At 39.8% G+C, this 22,424-nt stretch overlaps 1 protein-coding gene and 1 long non-coding RNA gene across 5 annotated transcripts in view; one reads left to right on the top strand and one right to left on the bottom strand.

The window, feature by feature from the left end:
• The window catches only part of LOC132685648 (uncharacterized), a 65,846-nt gene that overhangs the window by 21,760 nt on the left and 21,662 nt on the right, over positions 1 to 22,424 (bottom strand). For 2 of the 3 annotated variants that reach the window (XR_009613238.2, XR_009613237.2), the window contains exon 2: positions 17,400 to 17,513. This is a non-coding gene — a long non-coding RNA (uncharacterized LOC132685648). Of the gene's footprint in view, positions 1 to 15,504; positions 17,514 to 22,424 lie in introns of those variants that run through there. The other variant, XR_009613236.3, reaches the window with a different exon arrangement.
• Positions 1,274 to 22,424, top strand: part of VCL (vinculin) — a 110,077-nt gene continuing 88,926 nt past the window's right edge. Inside the window, exon 1 of one of the 2 annotated variants that reach the window (XM_060643093.3) lies at positions 1,274 to 1,549. In XM_060643093.3, the coding sequence (XP_060499076.1) occupies positions 1,382 to 1,549 (168 nt within the window). In that variant the 5' untranslated portion in view covers positions 1,274 to 1,381. The remainder of the gene's footprint in view (positions 1,550 to 22,424) is intronic. The other variant, XM_060643094.3, reaches the window with a different exon arrangement.

Genomic DNA, 22,424 nt, shown 5'->3' with positions numbered 1-22,424 from the left:
TTATGAGAAGAAAAAAATGCAGGATTTGGCAACATGCAGAGTAGAAATAGGGGATATATATTACCAGACAAAAATAGCTTCAAAAATTGCACAGGAAAACACACATAGTTTAGCCTCTTGGAAAATGTGGGACCTTGAGAAATAGTTTCATTTGACTTGAGGAATGTCAGCTTGGTGGTATTAGTGAAAGTGTTACCTTGGAATGGGAAAGTTTGGGTGAAAGAGAATCAGAGATATATTCACAAGATGTCTTTAATATAAAATGTGCTGTGAGAGGAATAGGTAATTTGGTTGTATCAAAATGTAAAACTTTTGATAAAACCTTTTCATTTTTACTTCCTTTCTAGGTTTCTGTCCTAGATATTTACACACGTGCACAACACAATGCTGGTCATGCAGAATTGTTTTTTGATACTGACAAACAGAATTTAATCTAAATGTCCACTAGTAGGAAATTGGTTATATAAATTGTTTGATTTAATGCAATGGAATACCATGCAGCCATTAAAAAAGAATGAAGTTAGACCTATATTTATCAATGATGAAAGATAACCAGGGGGTTTTAATTAAGGGGAAAAATATCAAATTCCAGGAAAATGTTTAATCCCACTTACTTAGAAAATATACATGTACAAGAAAATGAATACCCAAAAGTCTAGAAGGCTACACATTAAACTATTAACAGTGAAAATCTCTGAGGAAGGGAGTGGGTGGAGTGTGTGTGTGTGAATGAATGGGACACTCATGTTACATGTGCATTCCTGTTATATGAATGTTTTACCAAAAATATTTCCACGTATTACTGAGAGGAAATGGAAAGAGTATTTTGAGGGAATTGTGCGAAGGGAAAAGTTGAGGAGGGGGCGGGGAGACCCTGATCTCTTGAGACTCCCGAGCCGCGGGAGGTGAGGAGACCCCGCCCCGCTGAGGTGATTCTGCAGAGGGGCGGAGCTCTGCAGAGCCCTGGCGGGAGGTGGCTCCTGGGGGCGGGGCTGCTGATTCCAGCCGCACGCTCCGCTCCCACCATGCCCTTATAAGGAGCGCCCCGCGTTAGGTCTCCGGAATCCGGTCGCAATCCCTGCGGCGCAGCCCCAATCCCAGGCCCCTCCCTTGGGAATGGGGGCGGGGCGGGTTCTTGGCGGCGCGGTAGCGAGGGCGGAGCATCTTGAAGTGGGACCAATAGGAGTGGCGGACCCGGTCTAAATGGTGCTGCCATTGGGCGCGGCTACATGAGAGGGCGGGGCGCCCGCGGGGCTGGTTACGCCGAGGGAAGCCCCGACTCCGTAGTTGCTGCTCGCAGTCGGTCTCTTTGCCGGTTCCCGGCCCAGCCGTTCCCAATTCTCTGTAGCCAGCGGTTCGCCGCCTCCTGCTTGCCGCCGCGATGCCGGTGTTTCATACGCGCACGATCGAGAGCATTTTGGAGCCGGTGGCGCAGCAAATCTCCCACCTGGTGATCATGCACGAGGAAGGCGAGGTGGACGGCAAAGCCATCCCTGACCTCACCGCGCCGGTGGCCGCTGTGCAGGCGGCAGTCAGCAACCTTGTCCGGGTGAGCGCGCTAGGCCTGGAGTGGGGAGCGGGGTGAGGAGACATTCCAATGGCTCCCCTTTGCCGGCTTGCTGCCTGTGGCTTTGCGCGTGGGTTCTGCAGCCAGATGGCCGTGGGTTCGAATCCCAATTCCCCCCACTCTGTGACCTTGAGCGAGCCCCTATGCTTCTCTGGGCCTCAGTTTCTTCATCCATAAAATGGGGGCAATCATAATAATGCCTGCCTTGCGGGTTTGTTGTGAAGATTCAGCGAGGTGGTATTTGTAAAGTGCCTAGCGCAGCTTGTGACCCACAGTAGGCGCTCAGTAAAGGATAGTTGTTAGGGTGTCTGATGGCCCCTTTCACTCAGCAGGCTGTCGCCCCTCGCGTTGACAGTCTTGCTCTCAGTTCCTTCTTAGGCCTCCCCAGTCTGGCCTATGTGCGGGCGCGCTCCCCTGCCTTTCCTTCGAGGGATTCTTATTTGAGCGGCCTTGTTCACCTTTCTAATACTTTTGCCCCTCACCCGGAGACCTCCCTCACCCACCACCCTTCCCCCCCGCGCTCCCCGAGTCGGGCTCTTTTGTCTACTTGTCTTACTTGCCACTCGTCTCTCGGTCTCCTCCTTCCTTCCTAGGCATTTCTACTTCTGCTCACACCTCTGGCACTCTCAAACACCGGGTAATTTCTTTATATTTCTTTATGCAATAATTCATGACCCCGAGTCCCTTTTCCACTTTTGCTTCACCCTGCGGCCTTTCATTTTATTCCCTCCCGTGGAGATTTCCACCTGGCTTTACCTGCTGTCAAACGGGTTCCTCCTTCTGGGGCCTTTCTAGACTTGGGGGCCCTCCTCCTCCGCCCCTCCTCCGGGCAGGAAGCAAGATGGAGTGTTGGGAGAGGCCTGTGGAATCTGGGATCTGCGGCCCCTGCCGGAGAGAGGCCCCTGCCGGAGAGGAGAACGGGGCGTCTCCTCCCCAACCCACAACTTTGCTGGGTGGCTGAGTGGCCCTGCAGACCTCTGTAGCCCACAGCTGTGACTAATAACAGAGGTGGTTCTTAGGGGAGGCGGAGCTCACTTCTGAAATGGGAAAAGAGGTGCTGTGACCAGTCTCCTAACACTTCCCTGACTAATATCACACTTCTTTCCCACCCTGGGTGGGTGACTCACTCAGACCCCTGCTGCCTCTAAGGGACAACTTTGGAAAAAGTTCATACTGTTCCCCCACTGAGCTGTGTAAATAGTGTATGTCAGGGTAGTTGGCAGCTTGGGAGGCAACTGTGGGTCTGGGTGGGGCTTGGTTTACTTGTCTGATTAGAGCACTGTAGTGCACTAGTGGCACTTTAGCAGCTGAAAGTCTACCTCAGTCTTTAGGGGTCCTTCTCAGCCAGTTCAAGAGACTGATAATTAGGAAGGGGGGGGGGGGACCCCACCGACTAAATTCCTCAATTTCGTTCTGTATAGATTTAGTAAGAATCTATTCAGTAAGAATGCAGTATTCATTCAGAATATCTAGTTCTATATTGTTCTTGTTCTTTTTGTAACTAATTTTAATCTAAGACTCCAGAGTACATTCTTAAGTAGTGTTGTCTAACATGGCTGCATTCCAGACCTCCATTTTTCAACAAATAGGAAACAATGTAAAGAGGCAGAGTAATAGTGTCCCCCCATGGAATACTTCAGGAAATGAAATCTTAAAACCACATGTTGCACTTGGAACAGAGCTAGTTTAGTCTAGGGGTTGATATCTGGTTAGGCTATTTAGAGAAAAGTTATTTATGAGCTTCATTGTATGAATTAATAAGAAGTGAATGCTGCCTAGGGAGCATTGTAATAAATCAGTGGTTCTCAGGTTGGTGTGCATCAGAATCACCAGAGGGGTTTTTAGGAATAAAGTTGTCCAGCTCCCATCTCAGACTTAACTGAGGAGCCTTTCATGGGGTAGTCTCAAGGCCTTTGTATTTTTCAGAAGCTTCATAGGTGGTTGTGATACACCCTTAGTTAGGAAACACTGCAAAAGTGTCGTGAGACAAATACAAAAGAAATAAGGCCAGTCATGAGCTGAAAAAAAAACAAAACAAAACATATAGTTGCATCCCAATACATACAAAGAAAGGGACTTGAGGTTGGTGGTACATCTGAATTAGCAAAGAGAAAGTTGGGAGGATTGTGCTGATAGTTAAAATGAACAAAGGTACTGGTAAGTCATTTCCAGGTTACAACAAGCATATTGTCTGGACTAGCTCAGGAAGTAAGTTGGAGAGAAATTAGAGACGAAGTCAGTGTATGACATATGGCAGTTAAACAGAAGGCCTTATCCAATCATCTTATCCAAGATGAACAAAGACAGTGGGAGGGAGGAGTGGATGAGAATAGTTTTTGAGGGAGACTGTATAGGTTGTGTTCTCTGGAGGCCAGGGGACCTACCCATTGCGTGGAATTCTCAATGCCAACTGTGGCCCTTATATATATGCTACTGAGTGTTGTGATGAATCGTGTACATGTGTCAAGTTCTCAACTAGGTTGTGTCTGGAGAATAGGCCTCACAGGATGGCCCAATAAGTATTGCTGAAGGAAAGAAGGAACTGTAGGAGAGGAGATAAATTAGGAGAACTTTTAAGTTGGCTGGTCATGAAAAAATTGAGGACCTGGACTTTGAGTGTGGCAGCGAAAATGGAGAAGGAGTTAACTAGAAATACAGTAGAGGAAAGTTAGTGGAACTTGATACTAGTGCCCTCAGGTTTTGCTAGGAAAAAACGTTGTGTTATTATAAAATAATGAAACTGATTTTTGAACAAATATTCTGGAATCGATATAATTCAGGCTTCTTTCAGTTACCTTGGGAAGTTATATCTTTATTCCAGTGCTTCTGTTTGAGAATTTCTCTCAGATTATTTACATATATGTGTCAAATTAGTCCAGAAAATTTTATCTGCGGTGGGCATTCCTTAGCCCTACTATTTTATGTGTCGTTCTTGAGTCCAAGTGCCTTTTGGACATTTCCACAATGAAAGTTTACCAGATGAAGATGAACTTCTTGATTGTTAAGCATAGTCACTCACTTATCAAACAGGTGTTTATGGAGACTCCCTTTTAATGTCAAAGCAGTAAGTATGATTCTGGGCAGAATAAGTATAATACTAGATTGAAAGTCCCAAGTGACACTAAGGAAGTGAAGTACTGTGGAAGTTCAGAGGAAGGTGAGGTTACTTTCGGTGGGAGAATCGGGAAGGCTTCAAGGAGGATGTAGCATTTGAGACAGCTGGAATTTGAACATTTAAACATGTGGTAAGAAAGCATCCTAAGTGGAAAGAATGACCCAAACAGAGGCATAGAATTATTGAGAATCTGAGGACCAAGTTTAGACTTAGGGCATCATTAAGGTAACTACTTTTGGAGGGGTAAGACTCATTTGGAGTTGTAATTTCAAGTATATTTGTTAAACAGAAGTAGTCCGGTCACTTTTTATACATATCTTATTGCAACTGAGTTATCATTTTTACTCCACACTTAGGGAGGGGTAAGATGGGAGTATTTATTTGCATGTCCTTTTTTTCAGGATCCTGAGGAGGACCATGTTTTAAAAACAGTTTTGTTGAGATGTAATTCACATACCATACAATTCCCCCATTTAAAGTGTACAATTAGGTGTTTTTTAAATATATTGACAGAGTTGTGTAACCATCACTGCAATCTAATTTTAGAAAGTTTCTATCCCGTCAAAAAGAAACCTCGTACCCATCAGCAGTCACTCATTCTCTCGATCCCCCACTTTCTCAGGCCTAGACAACCACCAGTCTACTTTCTGTCTCTGTGGATTTGCCTATTTGGACATTTTGTGTTAACGGAATCATAAAATATATAGTCTTTTGTCTCTGACTTTTTTGACTTTGCATAATGTTTTCAAGGTTCATCCACAGTGTAGCATAGTATGTATCAGAACTTCATTCCTTTTTGCTGCTGAATAATATTCCATTGTATAGAATAAGGCCATTTTAAACATAGAGAGTGATTCTAATGTAATAAACAAAACAAGGAAGAGGTGCTGAGACAAAGAAGGGTGGGAAACGAAAAACAGAGGAGGGGTAAGAATTTCCAAGGGTGGGATTCAATGAGCAGTGTGAAAAAGTCAGAAGTCTTAGACTGCCTGTTTTGTAGCATGGCATATAAATTTTTCTTTTTTTCCCACTGAAGTGGCCCATAGAAATCTGTCAGTCTTTGTGATCATATGGTCATGGTAGTTTTATTAATGGGACTTCAGACACTTTGCCTTCTCCATTGCATCTGAGGGCATGTGTTGTAACTCCTCCTTGGGCTCATGAAATATTTATTTTGGGAGTTTTTGTGGCCTTGACTTTTATGAGCCTCACCCATATATTATACCCTGTTGAGACCAGCTGTGGTACAAATAGCAGGATTGTCTTTACTTTAAACTGATACATGGGAAAGGCCGTTCTGCTCTTAAAAAAAGATCAGCAATTAATTTTGTCATTTATAAATTATCATTAACATCCGAAATTATTTTTGCTCTAATTTTTTTTTGGTTGATGTTAGATTTATTTCAGTTAAGATAAATAACGGGGGTGCCTAGCTGGCTCAGTTGGAAGAACATGCAACTCTTGATCTCAAGGTTGTGAGTTTGAGCCCCACATTAGGTGTAGAGATTACTTGAAAAAAACAAAATCTTAAAAAACAACAACAATAATGGTGATAGGCCTGTGGGTGATTTTTTTCTTCTTCATATTTTCCTGTATTTTCCAATTTTTAAAATGAGCATATAATTCCTATATTAAGGAAAAAATAAAGTGAATAATAACATTTGTGTAATCCTTCATAGTTAATAAAATACTTTTTTTTTTAATGTTTATTTATTTATTTATTTTAATTTTTTTAACGTTTATCTATTTCTGAGACAGAGAGAGACAGAGCATGAACAGGGGAGGGGCAGAGAGAGAGGGAGACACAGAATCTGAAACAGGCTCCAGGCTCTGAGCTGTCAGCACAGAGCCCGATGCGGGGCTCAAACTCACTGACCGCGAGATCATGACCTGAGCCGAAGTCAGAAGCTCAACCCACCGAGCCACGCAGGCGCCCCTTAATGTTTATTTTTGAGAGAGAGTGAGTGGGGGAGTGGCAGAGAGAGGGGGAGACAGAGGCTCTGAAGTGGGCTCCGCGCTGACAACAGAGTGCCTGATGTGGGGCTCGAACTTACAAACTGCAAGATCATGACCTGAGCTGAAGTTGGACGCTTAACCGACTGAGCCACTCAGGTGCCCCAATAAAATACTTTCATATGCGGTATCATAGTAAATCCATTAAGGTAGGTATTGCGATGGTCCTGGTTTTATAGATGAGGATACTATATAGATCAGAGAAATTAAGTAACCTGCCCACAGTGGCACAGCTAGTTAGTGGTATAGCTTGAACCCAAACTCTATTTTTCTTCCTCTGTATCCTTTGCTTTCTCTACTCCACTATTCTGTGTCCACTTAGAGCAAAGTTGTTAAATATCAGTGGAAGTTTTCCACCTAGAGTCTGAAACAATGAGAATGCTGTTAGTCATAGAGTTTCCGTTTGTCCTGGGCCTGGCAAGGTTATCTGTTTAAAACCTTTCTTTGGCATGGCCTGCATGACGGGCCTATGTGGAAAGAATGATGTGAAGGTATGGTTCTGTTTCACAGTAACATTTGATTTTGTAGCATTTCTTTAAAAAAAAAAAAAAAAAAGAGTAGATATAGATCAGCACAGAAGTATTTATGCCTGCAAAACAGATAAAGGCTTTTTATAGTATATATGCCTGCTCAGATTGAAAGCCTATTACAACTAATAGTATTTAAAGTAGTTTTGTAGGATTTCTGTATTTAAATAGTATTTGAAGTAGTTTGTGGACTCTTTGGGGAATCATGAACTTTCATTTGAAAAATGAAGGGGCGTCTGGGTGACCTAGTCAGTTAAGCGACTGACTCTTGATTTTGGCTCAGATCATGATGTCACAGTTCATGAGTCTGCACTGGGCATGGAGCCTGCTTAAGATTCTCTTTCCCTCTATTGCTCATACTTTCTCTCTCTCTTTCTGGGAAAAAAAAAAAAAAAGAAAAATGAAAAACTATGGATCAAAAGAGATAAATGGATGGGACAGGTTGTGAACTTTGTTCCAATAATACTTAACATTTACTCATGTGATTGAGAGAACTGGAGAGTTTTGAAGATTATAATGTTTCTACAACTATGGTTTTAATTTTAATAGGGCCTGAATTTAAATATTTGTGTATCTATGTAGTAGAAAGTTGGGCCTTTTTTTTTTTTTTTTTTAAGTTTATTTGTTTATTTTGAGGGAAAGAGAGAACATGAGCAGGGGAGGGGCAGAGAGATAGAGAGAGAGAGAGAGAGAGAGAGAGAGAGAGAGAGAGAGAGAATATCCCAAGCAGGCTCCACTGTCAGTGCAGAGCCCCTTGCGGGCTCCATCTCACAAACCACGAGATCATGACCTGAGGCAAAATCAAGAGTCTGCCGCTTAACCGATTGAGCCACCCAGGTGCCCTGAAAGTTGGGTTTTTCTAAAGCTTTTGTATAAATAGCACTGGTATAACTCTAAGTGGACAGAATAAAGGTTAGAGTAAAAGTCCTATGGTATTAACCACAGTGTCTTAAGTTGGCTTCTTCTGTTACAGACCAGGAATAAGGGCAGCATTAAGGCAACTACTTTAATGGGGATGGGACTTATTTGGATTTTAATATTTCTTGTATATTTGTTAAAAAAGTGGTTTCATCATTTTATATACTTATTTAATTATTAGCCACTTATACACATATAAAATGCTTATGCTTCATATGTATCAAAACTGAGAAGGTCATTTTTATTCCTGGTCTTCTCCTCCAGTTCAGCATGGCATGTGTATACTCTCCTGTGACATTCATCATACTTAGTCAGCGTTTGTTTTCTCCACTAGATTATAGGTTCTCCAATGGCAGGGACCATGTCTGTTGTGTTCATTACTTTATTTCTAGTGTCAAGCTGTGACATAGGTGTGCAATATAATTTTCTTTTAACTAAGTGAACATGTACATAGCATTTCTTTTTTATGTGAAAAATATTGTAATAAAAATTTTGTGCAATGTATATTTTTCATCCCCAGCTTTGAAGCATCTGATGTAGCCAAATTTGAACAGTTGCAGTGAATTTATAGTGGGCTTTGTCTGAAACAAGTAGAATATGTATAAGAGGAAGGAACGAATGGCTAGCTGCCCATTGGTTGAGATAACAAAAGTGTTCAGGCTATTTTGGGTTGTGGTTCTCTGTTTCAGAGTCATTTCAAGTACGCAGGCCACTTATTAAATTCATAATGTGAGAACATGTTCCTAACTGAAAATGGCATTGGGATCTTGCATTCTTTTTAAACTGCAATGTCTTTTTAAAATTTAACAATTTAGACCAGGTATTGATATATTATTTGGAGGCCTGCAGGTTACAGCATAGTATCATACTATGAGTCATGAATTCCTCTGTCTTTTCTCTCTACTTCAAACCAATTTGCGTTTCCCTGGATATAAATACAAATTAAACTATATATAGATGCACCAGTTCTTATTGTTTTTCACCATTAAAAGACAAACAAACAAACAATACCTCAACTCCTTTAATTCACTTTCCTGTTTAAGAATTTGCGAGGAAAGGGGTGCCTGGGTGGCTCAGTCGGTTAAGCGTCCACCTTTGGCTCAGGTCATGATCTCACAGTTCATGGGTTCCAGCCTTGCATTGGGCTCTGTGCTGACAGCTTAGAGCCTGGAGCCTACTTCAGATTCTATGTCTTCCTCTCTCTGCCCATTTCCCGCTCATGATCTATCTCTCAAAAATAAATAAATGTTTAAAAAAAATTTGCAAAGAAAAGTGAGGAGACCTAGTCTGTTACAATATCCCAAGACTTTGTCATGTACCATTGAAGAGCCATGATGTACTTTACTGCTTGTTTCAGTAAGTGTGGAATGAGATGACTTTAAAATAATGGGCTAGATCCTGAAAGAACTAATCTTGACATACTATTTAAAGATATGGGGGCTTTAGTCTGATTAAATCTATTTAGGTATGAGCAATATGTGCAGACAAAGAGATAGGTAGGGTATGAGAGAGTAATGGATAAAAGGGAACTTGTATAATTAGACATAGGAAATTGGGGATTTGTTGCTTTCTTTCCAGTCGCTTGGTAGATTTTGTGTCCTTGTATATTGGGTCATCAGTCTGATGATTGATTTGTGGTTTTTCTTATCCCTCCCACCTGCCCCGCCCCTTCCCTTAGGGTATTTCCTTTAGATTGTTGGTTTCTGGAGGGCAAGAATGGGGCTATATTCTTGGTATTTCTGGTGCTGTTCTTATCCTAGTCCCTTGCTCATGGCATTCCTTCCACAAGTGTGTTGTGCTTTGATAGTTGCTATCCCAGCTAGTCATTCTAATGAGGATAGCTCACTATCTTTTGCCTCCCTTGGAAGGCATGGTGATCCTCTTTTCTTGCCTTCAAATGTTGCTATATACAAATGGCTATGTAATCAAAGAGAAAAACAAAGGTTCATAAATGATATATTCTGTTGTTACGTGTTTGGACTTTTAGATTTCAAAAAATTTTGTTACTTCTACTAGAAGTCAGCTTATTGGATTGGTATGAGTGTGGGATTTTTATGTGTATAGAGGATGAGAGGTAGTGAATCTTAGAACTAAAAATGTTTTACAAATATTGTCAAGTTGCAGAAAATAGAATCTTTGGCCCCTAGAGAATTTCCCACCGATAAGATTTCCAGTCAAATGACTTTTAAGAGGAGAGTGGCTGAATTTCATTGCAGCTGGCCACAATCCAAGTAAAAGTCATTCCTTCTTTTGAAATAAGTTTACCTTATTCCCACAAGTAAGCTTTCTGTGAAGAAAGAGAAATAGCACATTTGTTCTTAGAGTTGAGAGGTGAGGGACCTCTATTACCTAGCTCCCTATATTTTAAGCCCTCTTTCTTTGTTCAATGCATCTCTGAAGAATTGGTTTTATTTAGACAACCTGTTTTTATTCATACAGTTAAAGTGGATAAGGATATATGAATGGCGGCATAATTCTTACACAGAAAAAAATCAAGACTACTAACACTTAAATATCTTATCTTTGCTTTTCTCCCCAAAGAGCAAAATTATTTATCAGACCCTTGCTATGCACCTTGCTAGGTGTTCTGAGTGATAGTAGGATATGTAAGATATGGTCTCTGGCTTCAAGTTGTTGAAATACAGATGAAATTTATAATCTTAGAAAATATTTATCTTATCCATGTCCTCTCCACCAGTAAAATTGTTTGCAGAATTTAAGTTACCCATTTTAAGGGGTTGTGCTCTAGTACTGTAAATGCTTTATTTCTTGGAGCCACAGAGAAAATATGAGTGGACCAGCAGCAGAGTGAGCAGGTGGTGGGCCTCATAGTGAGGAAAAGACCTTTGAGCATTGGCCTCAGCTGTTGTCTTCTTGTGGTACTCCGGACACACTGGGTTTTCATTTCCTCCAAAGCACAGTGCTGTTCCTCTGCTTGAACTACTTTTCAGTGCTTCTTTATTTGGGCAATTTCTACCAATCCTCAACTTCCATATTAAATGTCAGTGTTTTAGGGACACCCTCCCTGACTTTATCTCCAGAACTAAGTTAGGTCTGTCTATCATATGATTTCTATACTTTTTTCCTTATTTTGCTTATCACAATTGTAAGTAATTATCTGTGTGATGCTTAACATCTTTCTCCCCACTAGAGCCTTAAGGAGCAAATACTGGTTCTACTGTGTTTGCCCCAGAATTTTCAGCACCCATCATAGTGCTTGCACATAGTAGAGTCTTGAAGAATACTTGTGGAATGAACAAATGGGAAGACCATGTGCTGCTTCCCTACCAAAACTGTTTTATGTTTTTTTGGAAAAATATATATCATGCTGTGGGTGAATCTTGGTGAGGTTTAGCTGCCAATTAGGAAAGTAGCTGTAAATTTCTGCTTAGCACACAGCATTGTATGTAGTAGGACCATCTAATTCCTGTTTCCTGAATGAATCAATTCCAGGCATAAAGTCCTGGGGTGAGGTGGGAATAATCCTGTCCAACATAGGAAGATGCAGAATTTGTTAAGTGTAAATAAAACTATAACATGGATTTGAAATTCTCTATTAGTTTTGATGCTTTGCAAATAAACAGAATAGACAAGTTTGGCAAAATGCATCTAGTATGAGTTAGCAAATACCAAAGTCAGACTTTAGATAAAGATACAAGGTAAATCAGGATACAAACTTGACAAGAATCTTGGAAAGCAGTAGGGTATAATGGTTAAGAGTAAAGACTCCAGAGCTAAACTCCTTGGTTCAAATCCCACTATTGATCGATACCTCTGAGGTATGTAAATTGGGGAAATTATTTAATCTCTATTTCTCATGGTCCTCCTCTGTAAAATAAAGCTAATCATAATACTACCTGACTCATCATGTGTTATTGTGAGGATTAATGAATTCATAAAAATGTTTAGAACTATGCCTGTCATATAGTTAAGAGCTCAATGAGTGTTAGATATATTAAGATATTTTCCATAATTTTTAAGTCATATTTTAAAATGTTAGTCTAATGAAAAGGCAGTGTTGATTCTTTTTTTTTTTAATGTCTAAGCATAACTTCTAACTTTTGCTTAACAAGGCAAAGTGCCAGTGAAAGCTTTCAGTAGAATTCCATATGTTGTGGAATATACAGTTTTACCAACTGTGGGGAAAATATCACTCACAGTTTAGGTGCCTGAGCTTTGATTGCCATTTCCTCATGATTGAATCAAACATCTAAATTTTTGATTGATAACTCCTTTGGAGCAATAGCGAAGGGAAAAGTTAAGTATCCCCCCCCCTCTATATTTGTCCCCCCAATTTAGAATCAAGAAATGGAGCTTAGGATTTGGGATTTTATCCCAAGCATTCATTGTCCCATTTTCTAAAAAAGAAAAAAGATGAAGGGATAGTCAGGCCACTCACTAAAATAAGTAAGATGGGATCAGCCTTCCAGGTAGAGTTGAGAAGTGTAATGCATTTGTAAAATAGAATTCATTTTATTCTGGAACAGCCAAATTAATGTAACAAATATATAATGACTACATACTATGGTAGGTACTGGGTGGGCTTAGTATCTCTTATCTGAAAGGAGGGCTAGAATCTCTTTCAGATGTCCTATCAACATGGGGGTAATAGAGTCAAAGAATATGATGGCCACACTACTAGTTTAGAAGGTATACTGTTATTTCTAGTCTTATGGTGGTTTTCTGGAAATTTTTTTAACATGTGTATTTAATGTCAATGTCTTAAATTAGATAGCATTTTTACTATCTTCCTGAGTAATATAAAGATTGTAAAATACTTCTAGTTCCATGATCCCTTTACTTATGGTTGTGTAAAATTTTGTTTCTGTCTTCTTTTTTCACCCCATAAGTTAGATAGTATTGTTGTCTTATACTGTTGCTTTTTTCCCCATTTACCCACATTTATTATTTTTTTGAGATGTAAGAGAAGTGATGAACAGACCTTCCTTCTAGGTATATTTCTCTACTTCCTGAAGTACACCCTACACTAGTATCTTTTTTTTTAAATGTTTATTTTTATTTTTGACAGAGAGAGAGAGAAAAAACACACACGTGGGGGAGAGGCAGAGAGCGAGAGGGAGAGCCACAATCTGAAACAGGCTCCAGACTCTGAGCTGTCAGCACAGAGCCCAACGTAGGGCTCAAACTCACGAACTGTGAAATCATGACTTGAGCTGAAGTCAGACGCTCAACCAACTGAGCTACCCAGGGGCCCCTATGCTAGTATTATCTTTAATGGGGTCTTTGGGCAGTATACATTCTAAGTTTTTATTTGGCTGAAAATGTCTTTCTTTTGTCTTCTTTTTTGGAAGATAATTTCATTAGATATGCTAATCAGGGCTGATAGTAATTTTTTTCCAGCACTTTGAAAATATTATTCCAGTGTTTCTGTATTCACATCAGCCAATTGTTGTTTTGCTGCAGGTTACGACTTTTCTCCCAGGGGTTTTTAAGACCTTGTTTATCTTTCTTGAGATTTTTTTTGGGCTCCCTGATTTTTGAGGATTGATTTCTTTTATCAATCCTAGATAATTCTTAGCCATTATCTTTTTGAATTTTTATCTCTTTCCTCATTTTATTTTGTCCCTTGGGAACTCTAATTAGAAAAATGTTGTACTTTATCACTCTGTGCTTCATATTTCTTAGTAGTTTGTGTTTTACCTTTAGTAATTTCTTCATTTCTTCCAGTTTGCTAATTCTCATGCAGCTGTGTCTGTCATTTAGTTCATCTACTGAGTTTTTAATTTAAATGACAGTATTTTTTACTTCTAGAATTCTGTTTGTATCTTTTTCAAAATCTGCCTGTCAGTTTTAATAGTCTCTTGTTCTTTCATCAGACCTTTTAAAAAAGATTATATTCTCTCTCTCCCTTTCTTTTTTTTTTTTTTTGGTTTGATAAAAAACATCTTGGAGTGTAGAAACTATAAGAGCTTAATACCAGGATGAGAATAGAAAGGTACTTTTGAAATCTGAAGGAATTCTAGGATAATATTACTGTCATGAGACTGTGGAAGTCTCTGATTCTTTTCTTTCTTTCTTTAAAAAAAATTTTTTTTTATTATTGCAGGAAGATACATGTAACATAAAAGCTACCATTGTAGAGGCCCCTGGGTGGCTCAGCTGAGCGTCTGACTCTTGATTTTGGTTCAGGTCATGATCCCAGGATTGTGGGATTGAGCCCTGTGAAGGGCTCTGTGCTGAGTGTGGAGCCTACTTAGGATTCTCTCTCTCTCCCTTTGTCCTTTTTAAATTTTTTTTTTTTTTTAACGTTTATTTATTTTTGAGACAGAGAGAGACAGAGCATGAACGGGTGAGGGTCGGAGAGAGGGAGACAAAGAATCTGAAACAGGCTCCAGGCTCTGAGCTGTCAGCACAGAGCCCGACGCAGGGCTCGAACTCACGGACCGCGAGATCATGACCTGAGCCGAAGTCGGCTGCCCAACCGACTGAGCCACCCAGGTGCCCCACCGTTTGTCCTTTTTACCCCACTTGCACTCTCTGTCTTCAAAAAATAAAAAATAAAAAAAATAATAAAAAGGTGTCATTTTAACTATTTAAAAAAAAATTTTTTTTTTTTAATGTTTATTTATTTTTGAGACAGAGACAGAGCATGAACGGGGGAGGGTCAGAGAGAGAGGGAGACACAGAATCGGAAGCAGGCTCCAGGCTCTGAGCCATCAGCCCAGAGCCCGACGCGGGGCTCGAACTCACGGACTGCGAGATCGTGACCTGAGCCAAAGTCGGACGCTTAACCGACTGAGCCACCCAGGCGCCCCAATTTTAACTATTTTTAAGTGTACAATTCTGTGACAATAAGTACATTCACATTGTTGTGTTACCATGATCACCTTCTACCTCTAGAACCTTTTCATTGCCCCTAGCTGAAACTCTGTACCCATTACACACAACTTCCCATTTCTTATTCCACTGAGTTCCTGACAGCTATAATTCTACTCTCTGTCTCTTTGAGTTTGACTTCTCTAGGCAACTCATATAAAGTAGAATCATATAGTATTTTTCCTTTGGTGACTGGCTTATTTTACGTAACATAATGTCTTCAAGGTTCATCCATGTATCTTATGTCAGAATTTCCTTCCTTTTTAAGGCTAATAATAATACTCCATTGCGAGTATGTACTGCATTTTGTTTATTCATCTATTGATAGCCACTTAGGTTCCTTCCTTTTGGCTCGTGTGAATAGTGCTGCTGTGTCATCACTCTTTTTATTGCCTTCTGAGGTCTGGACTTTGCATCTGAGGGGTAGAAGCTTCTGATGGATTCAGGTAGGACTGTGAACCCAGCCATGTTTGCCAGGGATCAAACATGTAATCAAATTAGGCCAAAGGCCCTTTTGCAGAATATGGCAGGAAGACAGGAGGGGAAGTTCATTCCATCCCAGGGAGCCAGTATTTGAAGCACAAGCAAGTTTGTCAGCCAGAGAAAAATGGAAAAGCCTTCTGTGCAAATGCAAAGATACAAGAGTGTAAATGTGCAGTTAGGGAGTAGGGAAGCTTTAGTAATGAGACTACCAAGGTAGATTGTGCTAGTTTGGGAAGGGACTTATATGCCATATTAACCAATCAAAAAAACCCAACCAAAAAATATTATATGCCATATTAACCAATCAAAAAATCCTTTAATTTTTGAATAAGTAAAAAATTCACCTGGTTTGAAATTTGAAAGGTTTGGGATTTAGTAAACAGTCTCAATCCCACCCTTGAACATCAGTCACAGTTTCAATAGGAAACCAATAGGGTTCCTCCTCATAGGAAACCAATGGACACAGGAAACCCAATGTCTTGGGTATGCTTCTAGAGATAGTTTATGCATATTCAGGCAATATATGTTCACCTTTTATATAAGTGGTTACCTATCATTACTGTCCTGTTCCTCGATTTTTTTCCCTTGAAATACTTTGAGAACATTTCTTAATACATATTGAACCTTTTGACAGTTACATAGTAATCCATTGATGACTGTAACATAGTTTATGTAACTAGGCCCTTATGGAGGGACCTCAGGTTATTTGTGATCTTTTGCTATTTCAGACTGTGGCAATGAGTGACACAGTTAAGTCATTTTATGCCTGTGCAAGTACATTTATAGGATAATTTCTAGAAGGGGACCATTCTAAGCACTGGATGTGAGGCAGTGGAAGGATTTTAAACTGAGGTATAACATGGACAGTTTTGGGTTTGGGTAGGATAACCCTGGTAGTGGTGAGGAACATAGACTGGAGAGTGAGACACACATTGTTGGAAAGCCATCCATCCAAGAGACAGGGAAGGCTGCCTTCAAGCACTGGGGGAGTGCAGATAGAGAAAGATGGGGCAAATTCTAGAGAGTTCTTTATTACTTCATTTACATTTGGAGTCACCGTATTCTCAATTTCAGAAATGCACCAGTGAAACAAAGTGGTTTTAAAAATTACTAATTATTTTATTTATCCTTAGGGCAACACTATGTGGTTGTTACTCCTATTTTATAGATGAGGAAACTAAGGCTCATAGAGCCCGGGGCTAATAAGTGGCAGGGCCAGAACTTCAGTATTTTATTTATGCAAATGAGCTCACTTTGAAATGCAGGACCAAAAACCTAAAAGGTGTCAACAATGGCTATATTGAAGTTGTATGTTAAATAAGTCATACCATACATACCTTTTTGATTTCATGTGGAAAAAAGAAAAATTAAATACAGTGGCTAGTAGCATGGATCTACCTATAGAGATCTTGGAAGGAAAGAGAAAAGAACAAGTTGAAGTGGGAGCTCTAAGGAAAGAGCTATACTTGGCCTTCAAGTCAGGTAGGCCTGTGGTTTTTAATCACTCCAGTAAGATGTTATGCAAAAACCAGTAGGGAGATATGTTTAGAATGATCCCGTTTTATATTATCCTATATGTGGAAGAGCATATACTAAAATGTGGTGGGATTTCAGGTTAAACTTTTTTTTTCTTACCAAAATTCATGTTTTTCTCCTAAAAATGAAAATGTACCACTTTCGAAGTAAAAAAGATACATCCAGTATTTTCTCATATATTTTTCTTGTTATTGTTTGTGCTATTTTCAATGCTTGGAATCACCCTTCCAAGAGTTAAAATGGGCCCGATGTTGATCTCACTTTCTCCCTGAAGCTTCTTTCCAGGCGGCTCAGTTGAAATTAATCTTTCCATAAGGCTTGCCTATGTTTCTTACAAGATACTGTCATGAATTAGAGCTACTTGAGTATACGTGTTTGTACTCTGTCCTCCGACCTCACCCACCTTACAAGTTTGAGTTCTGGAAGGCTTGTAGTGCTCTCGTAGAGTGGGATTGCTTGCACTTGGTAGATACTGTAATGCTGAATCAGTTGTATTTGCAGCACTGCAGTTTTCTCTCTGTCAGAGGAAGAAGAAATAGAGATAAATTCCAAGTCACAGTCAGCAGAGTGATTTTAAAATTCTAAGCGCAATGATATTATCTGTGTACACCAGATGAATACTCTTTCCTAATTTGCGAAGGCTGCTGAAAAGTCCCTGGAGAAAAAGGAGCCGTAAATAAATAAACATCGTCTCTAAAACTGCCATATCTATTGCGTCTCTAACACCTAAACATGAATGCTACATTTTACCTAATATACCAGGAAACTATTATCTTTGAACTGGAAGCTCCAAATTGGCTGCTTGTTCTAGAGTTTCCAGAAACAGGCAAATTCCTCAGTCTCCTGTAGTCGTATACTGATGGCACTGAGGAATGGGAGTGCAGAATCCCCTTCTTCCCCCTTCTTGTCCAGAAATTGACCCCTTTTATTATGTTTGCCAGATAAACCTTTTCCTCTTCTTTTTTTTAAGTAGTGTTCTGTTGATCTTTCCTTCCATATCTTTTTTCTTCTTCTCCTTCTTCAAAGCTACCAGTCTAGATTAGACTTTAATAATGTCCCTCCTTGGGGCGCCTGGGTGGCTCAGTCGGTTAAGTGTCCATCTTGGCTCTAGTCATGAACTCACCATTGGTGCGTTGAGCCCCACATCGGGCTCTATGCTGGCAGCTTGGAGCATGGAGCCTGCTTTGGATTCCGTGTCTCCCTCTCTGCCCCTCCCCTGCTCACGCTCTGGCTCTCAAAAATGAATAAACATTAAAAAAATTAAAAAAAAAAGAATAATGTCCCTCCTTGATAGTTACCTATTAGCCTCTCACTCCCATCCATTACTGCCAATTTACTTATTAGTAAATCTAAGTACAGTTCTGATCTCAACACTTGTCTTGCTCAGAAGTCTGTACCTCCTCCTATTGTCTTTTAAATTAATCTAAACTCCTTATTTTAGCTCTTGAGGGCTATTACACTTCACGCCCCCCCCCCCCTTTGTTTTTATTTCTCTATGGAGTGGAGAAGTCAGCAAACTATATATATAGCCTGTGGGCCAAAATTTATACTGCCCAGGAGCTGAAATAGTGTTTATATTTTTAAATGTTTGAAAAAAAAATCAAAAGAAGATTCCATGGTGCATGAAGTTATATAAAATTGAAGTTTCAATATCCATAAATACAGCTTTCTTGGAACAGCCCTGCCCACTCATTAACATATTTTCTATGACTGCTTTCAGCTTACAACAGTGTTGAGAAGTTGTGACAGAGGCTATATGGTCCATAAAGCCTAAAATATTTACTATCTGGCCCTTTATAGAAAAAGTTTGCCAATCCCTGACCCAGAGTCTTAAGATTTATAAAGTTGGGAATAGACCTCAGAGATATTCTAATCCAACTCTCATTTTTTTTTTTTTTTTTTAAGTAAACTGTATGCCCAATGTAGGGCTCAAACTCACAACCCCAAGATCAAGAGTCGCATGCTTTACTGACTGAGCCAGCCAGATGGCCCCAACTCTCTCATTTTAAAAATGAGAAAGTGGGGGCACCTGGGTGGCTCGGTTGAGGGTCCGACTCTTGATTCGGCTCAGGTCATGATCTCATAGTTTGCAGGATCAAGCCCTGCGCTATCAGCACAGAGCCTGCTTGGGATCTCTCTTCTCTGCCCCTTCCCTGCTTGCACATGCTCTCTCTCAAAATAAATAAACTTAAAAAATAAATAAATAAAAATGAGAAAATGTATTCTCAGACATGATCAATAGAGTCTCTGAGGCAGGTACCTTTGACAGTGGAAAAGCCAAAATCAGAATCTGCTGGTCCTACCCCAGAGTAGGGCCCCTCCCTCAAAGCCTGCACTTAGACCCCATGAGACTGCTTGGCATTTCATGAACACATTCCAGTCCTTCTCAGTTCTGTTTCTTTGCATATGCTGTATTTCCTTCCATCTAAGATACCTTCTTCCCTCCAGAAATTATATCCATGCTTTAAGGCTTAGCTCAAATACTGAAGACTGTCTTAATCTCAACAGCTGGTTGCACTCTGTGTCCACCTACCCCCAGTAGTGCTAAGTTCTACTTCCCTGTTGGCCTATACACAGCAGGCATTTATGTAGTTCTGATCTTTTCCAAGCCTAACTAACTATAAACTGCCTAATTGCATCTTTGTATCACTTGCACACTGCCTTACAAATGGAATTCCTAGGACATAATTTAAAGAATAAATTAACTAAAAACATCAGGATACAAAAGATACCTTCAACATCTCTAGTTTATGTCTTATTAAAAAAAGGGGGTGCCTGGGTGGCTCAATCGGTTAAGTGTCCAACTCTTGATTTGGCTCAGGTAATGAGCTCACCATTGTGAGATTGAGCCCGTGTCGGGCGGGCAGGCTCTACTCCCAGCGTCCTCAAGATTCTCTCTCACCCTTTCCCTCTGCTCCTCCCCCACTTGTGCTCGTACTCCCTCTCTCTCTCTCAAAAAAAAAAAAAAAAAAAGACAGACAGAAAGAAAGAAAAAAGAAAATACAACACCACTGAATAATATTTTTGATGGTATTAGCTATATAGAAGAATCTACCTCACAGTCGATGAAGTATGTATACCCTAGGGAGAACTTGGATATGTCCCAAGGAGGATCATCTAATTATGTGATTATTATTTAAGACTTGAGTATATTTATTGATTACTAGGCTTATAGAAACTTCCCTGCTAAGGTAGGAATTCACACTCTAAATTCAAATTCAACAGTGATAATCTTATACATTCTCTATCTACAGGGATTCTCTGTTGTTATATCTTCCATGTAAATTCAATTCGGGAAGGTTTCCATTTATGAACCAAATACAGACTTGTGTTGTTCTGTAATGAATCATTAGGAGTGAACTTGATATTTAGGGCTGACTGAAGATAAAAGGATTGTAGTTTAGTGTATAGGTGCTTTGCCAGCATTGACTTTTGATACTTTGCTTGAAACAACATCAACAATTAAAAAAAAAACAACAAAAAAACTAGATAGATGAATAGACCCTCATGATAATGTAATCCTCTCAGTTCTAATTCTCTTTCTTTTCCCCAACTGGGAATAAGTTATGTAAGATGGTAGAGCCAGAACTTAACTGATGGGTTTGGTTATCTGTGGCAGCTCTTCAACATCTAGGCTTGTGGTACTTTGTAGTAGTAAGCAGGTGAAACAAAAGGAAATAATGTCCCTGTGAAAGTCTTCTAATTAAACCAAGGTTGTGTCTGATCTATTAATGTTACATGAAGAGCAGTGATGAAATATAATCGGCAAAAGGCACAAACACAAATAGTATAGCTGGGGATGGTTGACAACAGCTTTTTTTCTGTCTGTACATCTCGGCCAGTTTGGTCTGGATGTGCTGCAGCTGTTCTCTTATTTCACTTTTCAGCAAGTTTAGAATTGAGTCTTGCTTAGCCCATGTGTAGTCGCACTAAATATGTTTGTAGTCATTAAGAAGAAAAGGTAAAAACGTTAAAAACAAAAGCCTAAAGGTAAAACTTGGGGGTTTTATTTAGTTTAGGTACCATTAAACAAATCTTTTTTATGGGCGTTTGAAGTGAGCAGCCTTAACCATTTGTCATATTAGTATTCCCAAACATTGGATTTCTGGTTCTGGCTGTTTATAAGAAATGTGTTTGTAGCTTGAGCTGAAATAGAGTAATTCTGCTTCTGGCCCTAATTTAATGGGTCAGAGTGTCTGTTACAGCCTGGAGCCAAATTTAATTACTAAACTGTAAAAGTGACTCTGAATGATCTCCAGTTAGCAAGCAGGATGGTTCCCAACATTAGTAAAGACACTCAAAGACATTTGTCTTTGGGTTACTATTTCAAATTTTGACCACACCTGTAATTAAAAAAAAAAAAAAAAGTAAAAGGCTACATTATTGGTCAATCCTGGTTCAATTTTAAAAGCTAATTGAGGCCAGGTTGACTCAGCTGATCATTCCTAAGCAAGTAACAGTTATGGAGCTGAAGCAGCTTTATCCCTAGTGAGCCTGACCTGTCCTGGCTGTGGAAACCTTCCAGCTTCTGGGAAGGAAAATCAGAACAATTGGATATGAGTTGATTAGACTGCAGCCTGGTGGTTTATATATACCCATTGTGGGCTTGAAGTCTTTCTTATCCTTGCCGTCTGATAGCTCCATAGAATTATAGAATCATGTGATGTAACAGCAGAAAACAATCCATATCATTGAATCCTTTTCCCTCATTACACACACACATACACGCATGCACACACACACCCACACACACATACACACACAAACACAGTAGAGTGGCTTATTTTATTTGTATTTTTTAAGATTTTGTTTTTAGGCAATCTCTACACCCAACATGGAGGTTCAAACTTACAACCCCTAAGTCAAGAGTCACATTCTCTACTGACTGAGCCAGCCAGGCACCCCTGGGAGTGGTTTAGAATTAGAGCATGGGTGTGCTGAAGTCAACACCAGTATCTGAGTAATTTTAGGCAGATCAAGGAACCTATCTTTGCCTCTGTCATCTGTAAAATGAGATTGTAATGGTACCTACCTCATAGGTATATTGTTATAAAGATTTAATGAAGTAATAAAGAGCTCCTGATTTACAGCATGTGCGCAGTTAACAAAAAAAAAAAAAAACTTTTTTAAAAGGAGAAAACAGAAGTCACAGATGAATACCACAATGGCAGAGGGAAAGAAAAAAGGACTAATGTTTATTTAGCACCTGTTATCTTCCAGGCCCTGGAAGATACAGATGTATTAGGTGATTTACATATGTATTACATTCTTTAGCCTTGAGAGAGATTTTACTTTTCCCATTTTGCTGGTTAGAAGAGTGAGAAAGAGATTAAGTTACTTGCCCAAGGACACGGTATTAATAATAGCAGAGTGGAAGGAGAGATTCATTCCAAAGCCCCAGTTCTTTTCCACTACCCTGTTACCTTCC

Source organism: Panthera onca, chromosome D2, assembly GCF_046562875.1.
Source record: "Panthera onca isolate mPanOnc1 chromosome D2, mPanOnc1 haplotype 2, whole genome shotgun sequence".
Taxonomy (NCBI): Eukaryota; Metazoa; Chordata; class Mammalia; order Carnivora; family Felidae; genus Panthera; species Panthera onca.
This window is presented reverse-complemented; position numbering and strand designations above follow the sequence as displayed.